Below are 12,643 nucleotides of genomic sequence, written 5' to 3'. Positions count from 1 at the left end.
TTTTTCGGTTTTATTATCTGAACAGTTACAATTTGTAATATTAATCTTTTCAGGATATAATAACTGTAATTTCTTTATATCAGTTAAATTTCGGTGGGCTAAAACCTTATGCCATTCATGTACGCATCTTTTAATTATTGGCAATGATATTTTATATGTTTTTTCACCAAAATCTAACACAAATAGTTTACCTATCTTATTAAATTTCATTATTATATTATCCTTACATTTAACAAAACCTCCCATTAAATATAACTTCTAACCCTTTACTTACTAGATTACTAACAGAAATTAAATTGCTATCTAAATTCGGTACATATAAAACATTGTTTAACTTTATAACCATATTACTACTATCATTAGCAATGCTTCTAATAACGCAAGTACCTGTACCCCTGACATTTAACTTACGACCGTCTGCTACACTAACTACTGTGGCACCGTTTTTATTAATATGTTCTAATAATTCTGGATTGTTACACATGTGGGCCATTGCTCCAGAATCTATGTACCACATTTGGTCGTCTCGCTGTCCTGTTATAGTGTTGGATTTATTGCAATGATGAATTATGGTATTTTCCTTCGCTATATAACTCAAATACTCTTCCTTTTCATTGTCGGAATTTTCTTTCTTGTCTTCTGCTATCTTGGCTTTGTGTTTCTTCAACCAAGTTATATACTTTCGACAATCTTTCTTCATGTGTCCTTTTTTCTTGCAAAAGAAACATTCAATATTTTTCTTCTCTATACCTCTAGAATACTGCAGTGTCTTCATGGCCTTTGAAGCTTCGTCGAAGTCCCGATTTTTTCGTTTTTCATACTCTTCCAGAAGTCTTTGTTTCACAAATTCTGCTGTCAACGTGTCCGTTCTGTTTTCTAATGCAATTATAAGATGATCATAACTAGCTGGCAAACTTTGTAAATAAAATATAACAATCATTTCTTCAGGAAAAATATGTCCAGCAGTTGTTAATTGCTCCAATAGTTCCTCCATTTCCCTTATGTGAATCTCCATGTCACCACCTTCTGAGAGTTCCCTTTTACATAACTTTTTGAGTAGTCTGGTTGTCACTCCTAATGTAGACTTTTCATGGAAGTTTTTTAATGACAACCACATTTCTTTCGCCGTTGTTTTCCCTTTTATAAGCTTCAGTTGGGTATCATCCACTAATAATCCAATTGTTGCTCGAGCCTTTTTATCTGTAAGGTCCCACATATCTTCCTTTGTAGTTGGTGGTTCATTTGTAACAACTTCCCAAAGATTTTCCTGTAATAATTCGGAAATTATTTAATGGTTTTGGGAATAAACCATACGAATTGTATATTCCTGGCGTGCAGCCTTTTTCTTCTAAAAACCAAAAATCACGTCTCGCGTTTACGACCGACGTCCGGGATGGTGACCAGACGTCGAAATAAATTTTGAGAAAGATTAATGTACAAGCAAATTTATGGGAAAACGTAGATAACGAAAAAGTCGTTAAAAATACAATAGACGTTAGAAAACGTAAAGGTTTGATGGCTCCCACAGTTTGGGATTTACGTGATGATTTTTGGGATTAGCTAGTGGCGGATGTTATCTTCTGGCCCCGTGGTCAAAAATTGTTCCCTTCCCCAAATTTCCTCATTGGCTCAGAAAATTATTGTAAAATATCCGCCCCGTATTTTGGATTGGCCCAGGTGTCGGGAACATCCAGGCGATAGGAACGCCTCAAGAAGGTTTTTGCACCCCTCCAATACCCGAGGTTACTTAAGGGCTTGTAAGACCTTTTTCAAGGGATTACAAATTACGAATCAGAATAATAACAACAATCACAAGAGGTTTTTGAGTCGAAACGTCGTCAGCGCTCCGTTAGATAGAAACTTAGAATTCGCTTTAACGCCAATTCTAAGTGTCGTCGTATATCGAGAACTGTGACTTAGTTTCATTTGCGAACATTCTTTGTACTTCGGGCATCCGTGTCGGTAATTGTGTTTCCACTGAGGATTTGGTGCAAGAGTGGTGTTGGAACCTTCCCGGTTAACTTCCGAGAAGCCACCAAAAAGGATCCAGGGTTGCGATCCATCGGCGTACCACCAAATCGGAATACAAGTCCTGAGTAAGTCTGTTTGCCAGTTTTCGTTATCACCTATCTGTCAACGAGTATTAGCTGTCGAGGTTAGATTCGGAAATATCTCTTTTTAAGTAACGTCGGGTCATAGATAATCGTAGGTAGATTATAAGGTTCATTTTTGTTCATTGTCTATTTTTACTTGTTATTTTGTTAATATAGTTTAAGTGTGGTTAGAACACTTGTTTTTTTTGATTTTCCCCTTTTCCTGGCAGAGCCTTAGTGCAAGAACCCACGGTTCTGAAATAGTGACCGCGCGCTTGTCATTTAGTTTTGATTGATTCGCTAGGATCAATTAGGGGTCCTTCAGACTAAGAATTAGGAAGCGCGAAATACTGTTTCTGGTGGCAGCGGTATTACCAAAGGTCGAGACCGTTCAAAGGCGGCCTCACCACATTCCCGAATTAACAACATCTCAACTCGAAATTTCCATGTCTGATAATTGTTGTTAGATAATAGCTTTATTTGACCCATATGCTTACCGCTTTCCATCTTGAAATCTTTCTGTTATATCTCCTTATTATATATTGTACTATATAAATATTTCAATCTTTATAACCCGCGATCTGGGCCAATAACCTGATGGACTTTCTTGAATATTTAAACGACTTTATGGCTTTTGCGGGAATTTTATTTTTGCCAATTTTAAAGCAAAATCTTGTACATCTTGTATATGACAAAATCGTAAACAACAACAACAACTTTTTTATATCACTATGCTTACAACATATAAATTATCAACAGGTAAAGTGATCTAAATACTTATTATAACATAAACGTTGATCAAAATAATTATCAACTAAATTATTCTAACACTTAATCCTATCAAATGTAACGTTATTTCTTTCTCAAGAAGTTTGAATGTCATCAGATATGGTTACAGCTTGAGTGACTATGTTTTAACCAGAGTAACTCAAATTAAAGACCCTGGGGTCACTTTTCACAATAAACTAACATTTAGTGGTCACGTTGATGGAGTGGTTGGAAGGGCGCTGCGAATGTTGGGCTTTGTCATAAGGTTCACAGACTCTTTCAAAAGCGTTAAAGCGGTGAAAGTTTTATATTTTGCTTACGTATTTAGTATACTTAACTTTTGCACTACTATTTGGAACCCGCAGTATCACACTTATATAAACAGAATCGAAAGAATTCAGAAGAAATTTTTAAAGCACTTAACCTATAAATTTAAATTAAACTATAAGGATTACGATTCTGCGTGCAGCTCTTTCCAACTTCTTCCACTCCACCAGCGCCGCCTATGTAACGATGTTCTGACATTTTACAAGATTGTCAATAATAGATGTGCCTCCTCGGTCTTATTGGGTTGTGTAAATATACGTATACCACCTCGATCTTTAAGACATGAGACTATTTTTTATACTCCCATTATACTCCGAGGACAAATTTATTTCAAAATTCACCTATGATTCGGATGGCGATTGCTTGCGATCACTTCCATAAAACTGGCAACGGTGTAGATGTTTTTTGTAATGCGTATGAGACATTCAAGCGCTTGATAACTGCCGCTGTGGTACAGAACAGACTGCTTAACTTGACTGTTACGTAATCGAATGTACTCTTTATTTTTTCAAATTTCACATTTTATTTATTTATGTGTATTTTCCTTTTTTTTTTCATTTTGTCTTATTATTATCTTTGTTTTTTATAGAATAATTATTGTTTTTGTTAGTTAATTTATGCGTAATTAACCGTACAATAATTTATCTGTTAATGTAGTGACACAATTTTCTGGGTTTGTCCCGTTTTGTGTCCACTGGTATAAAATAAAAAAAAAAGAAATATGATGTACGGGAACGATTTTTAACATTAAAAATATGGATATTACCACTTAACTAAGAGGTATGGAATTTTTTTTCTTATATTTACCAGAACAGGTATGGGGTGGCCTCTCACCCGGTGTCCGCTTGACGTTGAGTTTCGGGACATCTTGTATAATTCTTTTTTGTTACGGTGCGATTAACTGAAAAAATGGGAAAAATGCCAAAAAATGTGATTTTGTTGAGTTGTTTTAGGTTATAGCAAAATAACGGAGAGTTCGATTTATGCCATCAATACCTCAAAATGTTCGTCTGGATCTCTACTTTCATGTCCATATAGCTACAGAAGCACACTATGCAAAATAAAAAATATGCTAAACATGAACCGTTACTATGTTTTTTAATATACGATTTTCCACATTTTTGGGTATATCTCAAAAACTGGACGTTATTGAGAAAAACTGAAGACAGTCACAGTGCCACAACATATCACAGTCTTCGAGATTTTTCTTGTAAACTAGTGTTATTAATAAAAGTGAAAACAGAAAATGATTCAAGCACGAGGAGAGAAAAGCAATAATAGAATAGCAATAGGTATAAAATTGAACAAAAAACAAAAAATGACCGCAAGTAAATAATCAACACACCTGGAAAAATCAGCCCATACTACGTTGATGCTGAAAGGCCATTACTTTTTTTTGGCTTCGCAACCGCAGATCTTTTCTTTTGTCTTACACCGAAGGCGTCGGATCCCTCATAGCTTTTAGATCCTCAAGGTCGCTTTGGAAGAGTATGGTATGGAAACTTGTACCAGCTTTTACAAAAATTCTCCCATCATTAGTCCAGACATTCGTATTACCGAATAATTCTCTAGCTTTTTTAAAAACTTCTAGTCTATTCCTGGATAACGACTCAGTGACCAATCTCTTTGAATTCTTTTTATTTGACCATATAATGTGTCTATCGGTTGACCCCTCCGTCCTTTGTACATCTGCCTAAGCGATGGTATCGGTCGGTCATGTCGATAGTAGAAAATTTAATATATAACCTCAAGGACTTTGCTTTCCAACTCGTCAACCGACTCACCCTTATCATCTACTCCTTCAATGATTCCATGAAACACGAGGCAGTTCCGTCTAGAATAATTTTCAAGAATATCAATCTCCTTACTGTTATTTGTAATCAATGTCTTCAGGGTTTCGAAACGTTCTCTCACATATCTCTTAAAAGAATTGAAATCCATGACAATCTCCTCGAGTGAATCTGAAGATTGAATTTCAGTACTCGGCTTCGACAACGCCGCAACTTTATCAATTTTGATCTGAAACTCTGCTAATGTTTTGATTCACTTTTGTACCATTATTACTATTGTGAACTGTAATTTTATTTGTATACAATTGGTTGTTTGTGGTACAGTGTTGTTGCGTTCGACCTGTTTTTGTACCCACATGAGATTATTATATCAATTCTTTTGTTACTTCTCTTAATCATTTAGACAAATTTTCAATGATAATAAACAATAAATTATAAAACGAAATTATCATGAATCATTCAAGAATCTCGATATGGTATATAAAAGAACATGTTTTTCCAATTTAGTAAAGTGAGTAATTTATTCAATTATATACCTACTTAAATTAATTACTTTCAAAATACATCAAAAGGCAAAAATATGTTGTTGAAAGATTTTATATATATAAGAATTAAAAAAAATTTTTACTTTAGTCTTTATTCAAACATGAATCGTATATTATATGGACCGGATTTTTTAACTCCAATTCCAACAGATCCGATTGGAATTAGGTTGTTTGAAAAATTAAAAGAAAAAGGAGATGACTTTTTATACGTAAAAAATTTAAAGGTAATTATTTTTTGTTATTAATTTGTGTTGATTTTCAGATTGATGCCTCAACTGACCAAAAACTTACAAACAAAGACTTTTTAATTTTATGTTGCAAATTAGCTAAAAGTCTTCAAAATCGTGGGTTTAAACAAAACGATGTTTTAGCAATTTCAGCTGAAAATAGTATTTTTTATAATGTTCCTGTGGTTGCCGGGTTATTTCTTGGGATGATTTCTGGATTTATTAACCAAAATTACACGAAAAGTAATTTTTTTAATCGAATAATTAATTTTTATAATTTCAAATAATTTCTAGATGAATTTTTGCATCTCTTAAATATATATCAACCAAAAATCGTTTTTATATCTTCAAAATTATTACCATTTTTTGATATAAACCAAGATTTAAAAATAATAATTTTGGATGAGGAAGAAATTCCTGGATATGATAACCTAAAAATGTTCATCAAAAAAAATTGCGACCAACATTTTTGCATCGAACATTTTAAACCTGCAAATGTTAACACCACTAATCAAACCGCTTTTATTGCATCATCTTCTGGCACAACCGGTTTATCAAAAGCAGTTATGATAACTCATGATAACATCGGAATAACAATAAATATATTAGAGTAATAACAAATTAATTCCTCCCATTCTAAATCACTTAATCAAATTTATTTTTAGCGATCCAAAATTTTCTGTAGCTAAAGAAGCAACCGCTTTACTATTCATGCCAAATTTCCACGTTTACGGATTATTTATGAATATTTCCGGAATTATCAAAGGCAATCAAATGGTTGTAATGAAAAGATTTGACGAAAAAATTCTCCTAAAATCGATCGAAAAATATAAAATAACAAATTTACCTATGGTTCCAGCGATAGCTTATACTTTAATTAAAAGTACTATCTTTAAAGATTATGATGTTTCATCGGTTGAAGAACTTTACTGTGCGAGTACTTCATTAAGTACAAAAATCGAACAAGATCTCATCAAATTATTTCCTAAATTGAAAAGTTTTTGTCAAGCTTATGGTTTAACTGAAGCAACATTAAGCGTAACTTTAATGCCAATAAACGAAACAAAACTTGGATCATCTGGAAAAATAGTTCCTGGAATGTCGATTTGTTTTTGCGATGAACTTGGAAATCGTTTAGGTCCAAATCAACCGGGTGAGATTTACTTAAAAGGAAGAATGATCACCAAAGGTTATTATCGTAATCCAGAAGCAACGAAAACTACTTTCATCGACGGTTGGTTACACACAGGAGATGTTGGTTACTACGACGAAGAAGGTTACGTTTTTATCGTCGATAGAGTCAAAGATTTGATTAAATACAAAGGATTTCAAGTTCCACCGGCTGAAATCGAAGGAATTTTAATAACCCATCCAGAAGTTAAAGCAGCTTGTGTTGTTGGTAAACCAGATGAATTAGCGGGCGAGTTACCTACTGGATTTGTGGTTAAACAACCTAATTCAAATGTAACCGAAGAGGAGTTGGTTCAGTTCGTAGCTGGTTTGTAATTATTTTATTCCGATCCGATTTTTAATAATTACATTATTTATTTTAAGAGCGTATTTCAAAAACGAAACATTTACGTGGAGGAATTTATTTTATGGAAGATTTACCAAAAACATCGTCTGGAAAAATAAGAAGAAAGGAGTTAAGAGATTCTCTAATTTCTTAAAATAATTTCGTAAAACGATATGTTAATGCAATCAGGCAGTGCCAAACAAAATGTCAAAGATAATTTAGAAATATGTCGTGGGCAATGTAGAAGAAGATAAAGGAACATTCTATATGCATTTATTTTTGTTTTCCAATAGTTTTGTGTATGTTCTTTCGAATAAATATGGTTATTAAGTTAGTTATTATTTACAATTTTGTACTTTTTAAGCCATGGTTTACTAGATCCGATTAGCTGCAAAGGGCCCTTAATCTCTTAGTCAGATTTTTTATAAAAAAATCCATAACACGTTTTCTAAATTTTCACTCCTAAACACTCCACTTATAATATAGTAAACTTCATTATGTTACGTCACATACACAAGCATGTACCAACTTCACTCGGGTGTCGCGTGGCGGCATCAATGAGTAAGATGAACTGAACAAGGTCGAGACGACCGGGGCTGAGCAGTCCAGCTCAGTTTCTCCCTTGGTTAGATTGGAGACAGATTCTGCATCCATGACCACTGAGCGGGTTAGTGAAACCATGGGCTCAGAAAGGGCGAAACCAGTTGACCCTGCGACAATAAGGGTAGTACAGTGCAACTTGCACCGTGGCAAGGCTTGACATGATACAAAACACCATTACTCTGATTCAAGAGTCATGGACTATCAACTCGAACGTTTCTGTTTTCTTTTTTAGTACTCAGGATCGACCGAGAGCTGGAATCTACGTTCCTAGACATATTTCCGCGTATCTCCTGCCGAAAGAATCAAATCGAGACTCCGTTGTAGTTAGGATTTAATACTTCCTAGCGAAGAAGAAAACAACGCTGACTCTAGCATCTGTCTACCTGCCTATAGAACAGATGGCTCCTACTGCGGCCTTGACAACATTAGTCAACGTCAGCAAGGTAAATAAATGGCTACTCATTGTAGGCTGCGACTCCAATGCTCATTCTGTTGCCTAGGGATGTGACGAAGGAAACTTAAGACCTTGCTAGAATTTATTACGAGTAATGACTTGAAAATAATTAACCAAGGCTATGAACCCACGTTCGTCAATGCTAGGTGTCAGACGATTATTGATTTGACCTTGGCATCGGCGAACGTATCTCAAAAGATTAACAGCTGGTGTGTCTGCCAGGAGGCGTCTATGTCTGACCATAAATGGATCACTTTTGATTTAGGACCAATTATGCTTTAAAAAAAAAAGGGTCCGGAATCCAAAGCGGACTGACTTGAGAATTTTTCCAAACTGTCTAAATGAACAATTGCGAGATTTTCCAGATGCCCTTCCTGGGAATATCGATGAATTAGAGAATTATTCAAACCTCGTGGGTGACACACTAACTCAGGCCCTCCACAGTGCATGTCCTGAGAGAATTGTGGAGGAGAGAGGAAGGGCTACACCTTGGTGGACCTGATCTGCATTCATTGAGGGTCACTTACAGAAAAGCTTTCAACAAAGCAAAACGAACTAGACTGAATTCTGACTGGACTCTGTTCAAAACACACCAGTCAGAATTCAAACGTTTAGTACGACAAAAGAAACGATAATCCTAGAGAGGTTTTTGTGAGGAGGTGTAGAGCGCTGCTGAAGCCTCACTCCTAAACAAAATGTTATCTCGTAGCCAAAAACACAGTTGTGATATTCTAAAAAAGTCTGGTGGCAGTTTTGTCAAGGATCCAGAAGAATCGTTGCATTTATTAAGCAACTTCCAGGTTCTTTGCAAAATTTTTCAACGCTTCTACACCAAGTGGAATTTAACAACTCTCCTACCAGCCAGGACTGGCAGATAGCCAACCAGGTTATACAGAACGAATTGGTAAAGTGGGCCGTTGGCAGTTTTGAACCCTTCAAAACTCCTGCTCTTCTTCAATAGAGCCTAGAGGATATTAAAATACACTTGATAAGAGTTTTTAAAGCTTGCTTAGCCTTTAATTACGTTCCCATCAGCTGGAGGAAGGTTACAGTAACCTTTATACCAAAGAATGGAAAAAAGGACCCAACAGATCCTAAAGCCTTGCGACCAATTAGTCTCTCATCATTGCTTTTAAAGACATTTGAAAGACTATGTGAACATTACATTAGAGAAAATGTACTTAAAGCGTTTCCTTTGCACTCGCACCAACATGTTTATATCAAAGATAAATCTGTGGATAGCGCCCTACACTACTAGATTCGAAAGAGTCTATTCTGGGAACTTTGTGGTTTGACAAAACCACATGTAGTAGCATTAATCTGGCACTGGAGTCTCGAAGAGTGCCATTGGTCATCACGGGCTGGATAAAAACAATGCTAGCAAGCAGAGTTGTTCAGGCTAAGAACATGACAATTTTTTTTGTTACAGAATGCAGCAGGCGCTTAAACTTGTTGAACGACGGTGTGAAGAACATACCCTCTCTGTCAATCCTAAAAAGACTGAGACTCTTGTCTTCACTAAACAAACTCAATCCAATTTCTGTAATAATCCATTAACCTTTGCTCCAGAGGTGAAATATCTTGGTCTTATCTTGGACAAAGGACTAATTTGGACATCACACATTAGTTGCAAAACCAAAAAAGGAACGATTGTACTGACTCAGTGCCGAAGGCCTATTGGGAATACTTGAAGACTAAATCCGAAAGTTACAATGTGGATCTACACTTCTGTGATAAGAGCCATGGTAGCTCACGGTACCATAGTTATATGCATAAAACATGCATATAAAGCTAAATTGCTGCATCAATTGCAACGACTGGCCTGCTTGCTAATCACAGATGCTATGAGATCTACACCTACGATTGCGATGGAGACTATGCGGAACGTGCAGCCCCTAGATATTTTTATCAGGGAGGTGGTCGTGATGGCGTGACTTCGATTGCGATCAGTAAATGATAGGCAGGTTGTTAAAATGGGAATAGTCCGGAGTAAGCTCTGGAGTGAGGCTGTTAGTAAACAACCCCTCCTTAAAGCTCGCACAGACTACATTACACCTACTTTCATAGGCAAGCCACACTTGGCATGGAAACGATACTCCAGAGCAACTCAAGCTCGGGCAAAACGCTGACCATCTACACTGATGGATCAAAGAAGGCTGGAGGTTCTGGAGCGGGAATTTTCTCAGCTGCACCTTTCCACTTCGTTAGGATCGTATTGCACGACTGCTCAAGCTGAAATAACTGCTATAAACATAGCAGCCGATGCGATCATCGACTCCAAAAAAGTCGGCAGAAACGTTGAATCTGCACTGATAGCAGACAGGCTATGCTGGCGGTTGGTAGGCACTAAACTACATCATCGTTGGTGAAGTCCTGTCGGCAATCACTCGCGGACGCAAACGTATACAGCAACGTCACGATAAAGTGGCGAAAAGGACACATCGGAATTAAAGGACATGATCATGCGGACAGGCTGGCGAAAATCAAAAAGTGACATGAGGCTTCTCACCCACTTCCTGACCGGACACTGCAGGTTACGCAAGAACATGTTTTACACGAAGCTGGCGAATACATCCCTCTGTAGAAGGTGTGAAATGGAAGACGAGACGGTAAGTCATATTGTTTGTGACTGTCCCAACCTCGCGTACTTAAGGCGAGGACTCCAAATTTCGGATATAAGGAACATACCTTTCTGTTCTATATAATAATAATAATAATAATGTTTATTGATGATGAGGCAAAATAACAATCAAAATAGTACAATTCACAATAGAATACTCAACAACCACATCATCAAAAAGGGTTGAGTCAATGCAGTCCAAATAGACTGTTATTGTTTTTCATCAACGCTTAAAAAAAACGAATTTAAATATAAGAAAGAATTTCCATTATAATAACAAGGGAAAAAAAACAAAATAATAAAATAAAATTTAAATTTAAAAATTAACTGAAACAAAATTCAAAAATTAAATTAAGAAAAGATGTAGTAAATAAGATGAATAATATATATTAAAAACAAAATAAAGTCAATAAATCTGTCATGCTTTACCTCCCCTCGGCCTCCTAAACACAATCAAATCACCACCCATTAACTCTCCTTCACCCTCCAACCAACTAAAATTAAAACTTATTCTGCTCATTCAGCAGAAATTCTTTGTAAGCTGACGTGAAGCCTCGCTCACCCCGCCGCCTGACTGATAATGGCATGCTATTCCAAACTGAAACTATGTTGTAACCGAATGAACGTTTAAAAATCTGCAGCCTATGACGGGGTATACATAACGTGTGGCGGTGTCGGACATTAAAGGTGGGTTCATGCAAAGTGTTTTAGTTTTAGTCATAGTCATAAGCGTTTGCTTTAGCTGTAGTTATAAGGAAAGGGATTGGTTCATGCAATATTTAAGCACAGCGTGCCACAACTCGTGCCAAATTAAAAAAAAAAAAGAAATCGAGAGTGAAACTGTTTTGTTTATTATGAATAATAAGAAAATTGTTGTCGCTGATAGTGTAATGTGCTTGAATGCAGCTCTATTAATCGCACAAAGATTAAGAAAGAAAAGACAACGGCGTTTTGGCAGAAGACCAATCAATAAAAATAGAGAATTAGAGGGATATTATGCCACTCTGATTAGAAACACTGAGCAAAAACACCAAATAAAGGTGCAATTTCACCGGCTCAAAGGTTGATAGTAACACTACAGTAAGTTTTTGTTTAATTTTATATTATAAAAAAATTTAAATTATGTAATAAAATTATTGTAGTTATTTGTCAGAAGGAAGTTCTATGCAAGAATTAGCTTGGAATTTTCGAATGGGAAAATCCACTGTACATTATATAATTAAAGAGACAACAACTGTTCTGTAGGACGTGCCCAGAGTGTCACCAGAGCTAACAAGATACATATTAGCCTCTGTTGAAGATACATTCCACAAACGATGGAAAAATGTCATGCCCAACTGTATCGGGGCTGTTGATGGGAAACACATCCATATGCAAGCACCAAAAGCATCGGGAAGTGAGTTCTTCAATTATAAACATACCTTCAGCATTGTTTTAATGGCAATTAAAAGTCAAGTTTTAGTGGCATGTGTAGATGCGGATTATAATTTCATTATAACAGATATTGGAGCTAGTGACAGAAATGATGGAAAGTTTTTTAAATGGAAACATAGATATCCCTTTTCCAAAGAAATTGTCTAGAAGCAACATTATACTTCTACATTTTGTTGCGGGTGATGCTGCGTTTCCTCTAAGGGAAAATATAATAAGACCAAACCGACAGCACTTAGGACTAGAAAAAAACATTTTCGATTATCGTT

The 12,643-nt window shown here is 35.9% G+C and overlaps 1 protein-coding gene across 1 annotated transcript; it reads left to right on the top strand.

Annotated features, from left to right (window-relative positions):
* The first annotated feature begins 5,589 nt into the window (after nt 1-5,589).
* LOC111418321 (luciferin 4-monooxygenase-like) lies at nt 5,590-7,600 on the top strand. Its single transcript, XM_023050834.2, has 5 exons — nt 5,590-5,732; nt 5,786-5,993; nt 6,045-6,360; nt 6,416-7,248; nt 7,305-7,600. Exons 1-5 carry the CDS (start codon nt 5,625-5,627, stop codon nt 7,418-7,420), a joined length of 1,581 nt encoding a protein of 526 aa, XP_022906602.2. The 5' UTR covers nt 5,590-5,624; the 3' UTR covers nt 7,421-7,600.
* The last annotated feature ends 5,043 nt before the right edge of the window (nt 7,601-12,643 follow it).

This window comes from Onthophagus taurus, unplaced genomic scaffold (assembly GCF_036711975.1).
Source record: "Onthophagus taurus isolate NC unplaced genomic scaffold, IU_Otau_3.0 ScKx7SY_15, whole genome shotgun sequence".
NCBI classification, from domain to species: Eukaryota; Metazoa; Arthropoda; class Insecta; order Coleoptera; family Scarabaeidae; genus Onthophagus; species Onthophagus taurus.
Note: the sequence above shows the minus strand (reverse complement) of the source record. Positions and strands in the feature narration are given on the sequence as shown.

What these genes read in the sequence shown, in the direction of transcription:
- LOC111418321 (XM_023050834.2), top strand. Translation starts at nt 5,625, where the DNA reads ATGAATCGTATATTATATGGACCGGATTTTTTAACTCCAATTCCAACA. An exon ending in AAGGAGATGACTTTTTATAC is followed by an intron (nt 5,733 to 5,785) that starts GTAAAAAATTTA and finishes GTTGATTTTCAG; the next exon opens with ATTGATGCCTCAACTGACCA. An exon ending in TAACCAAAATTACACGAAAA is followed by an intron (nt 5,994 to 6,044) that starts GTAATTTTTTTA and finishes AATAATTTCTAG; the next exon opens with ATGAATTTTTGCATCTCTTA.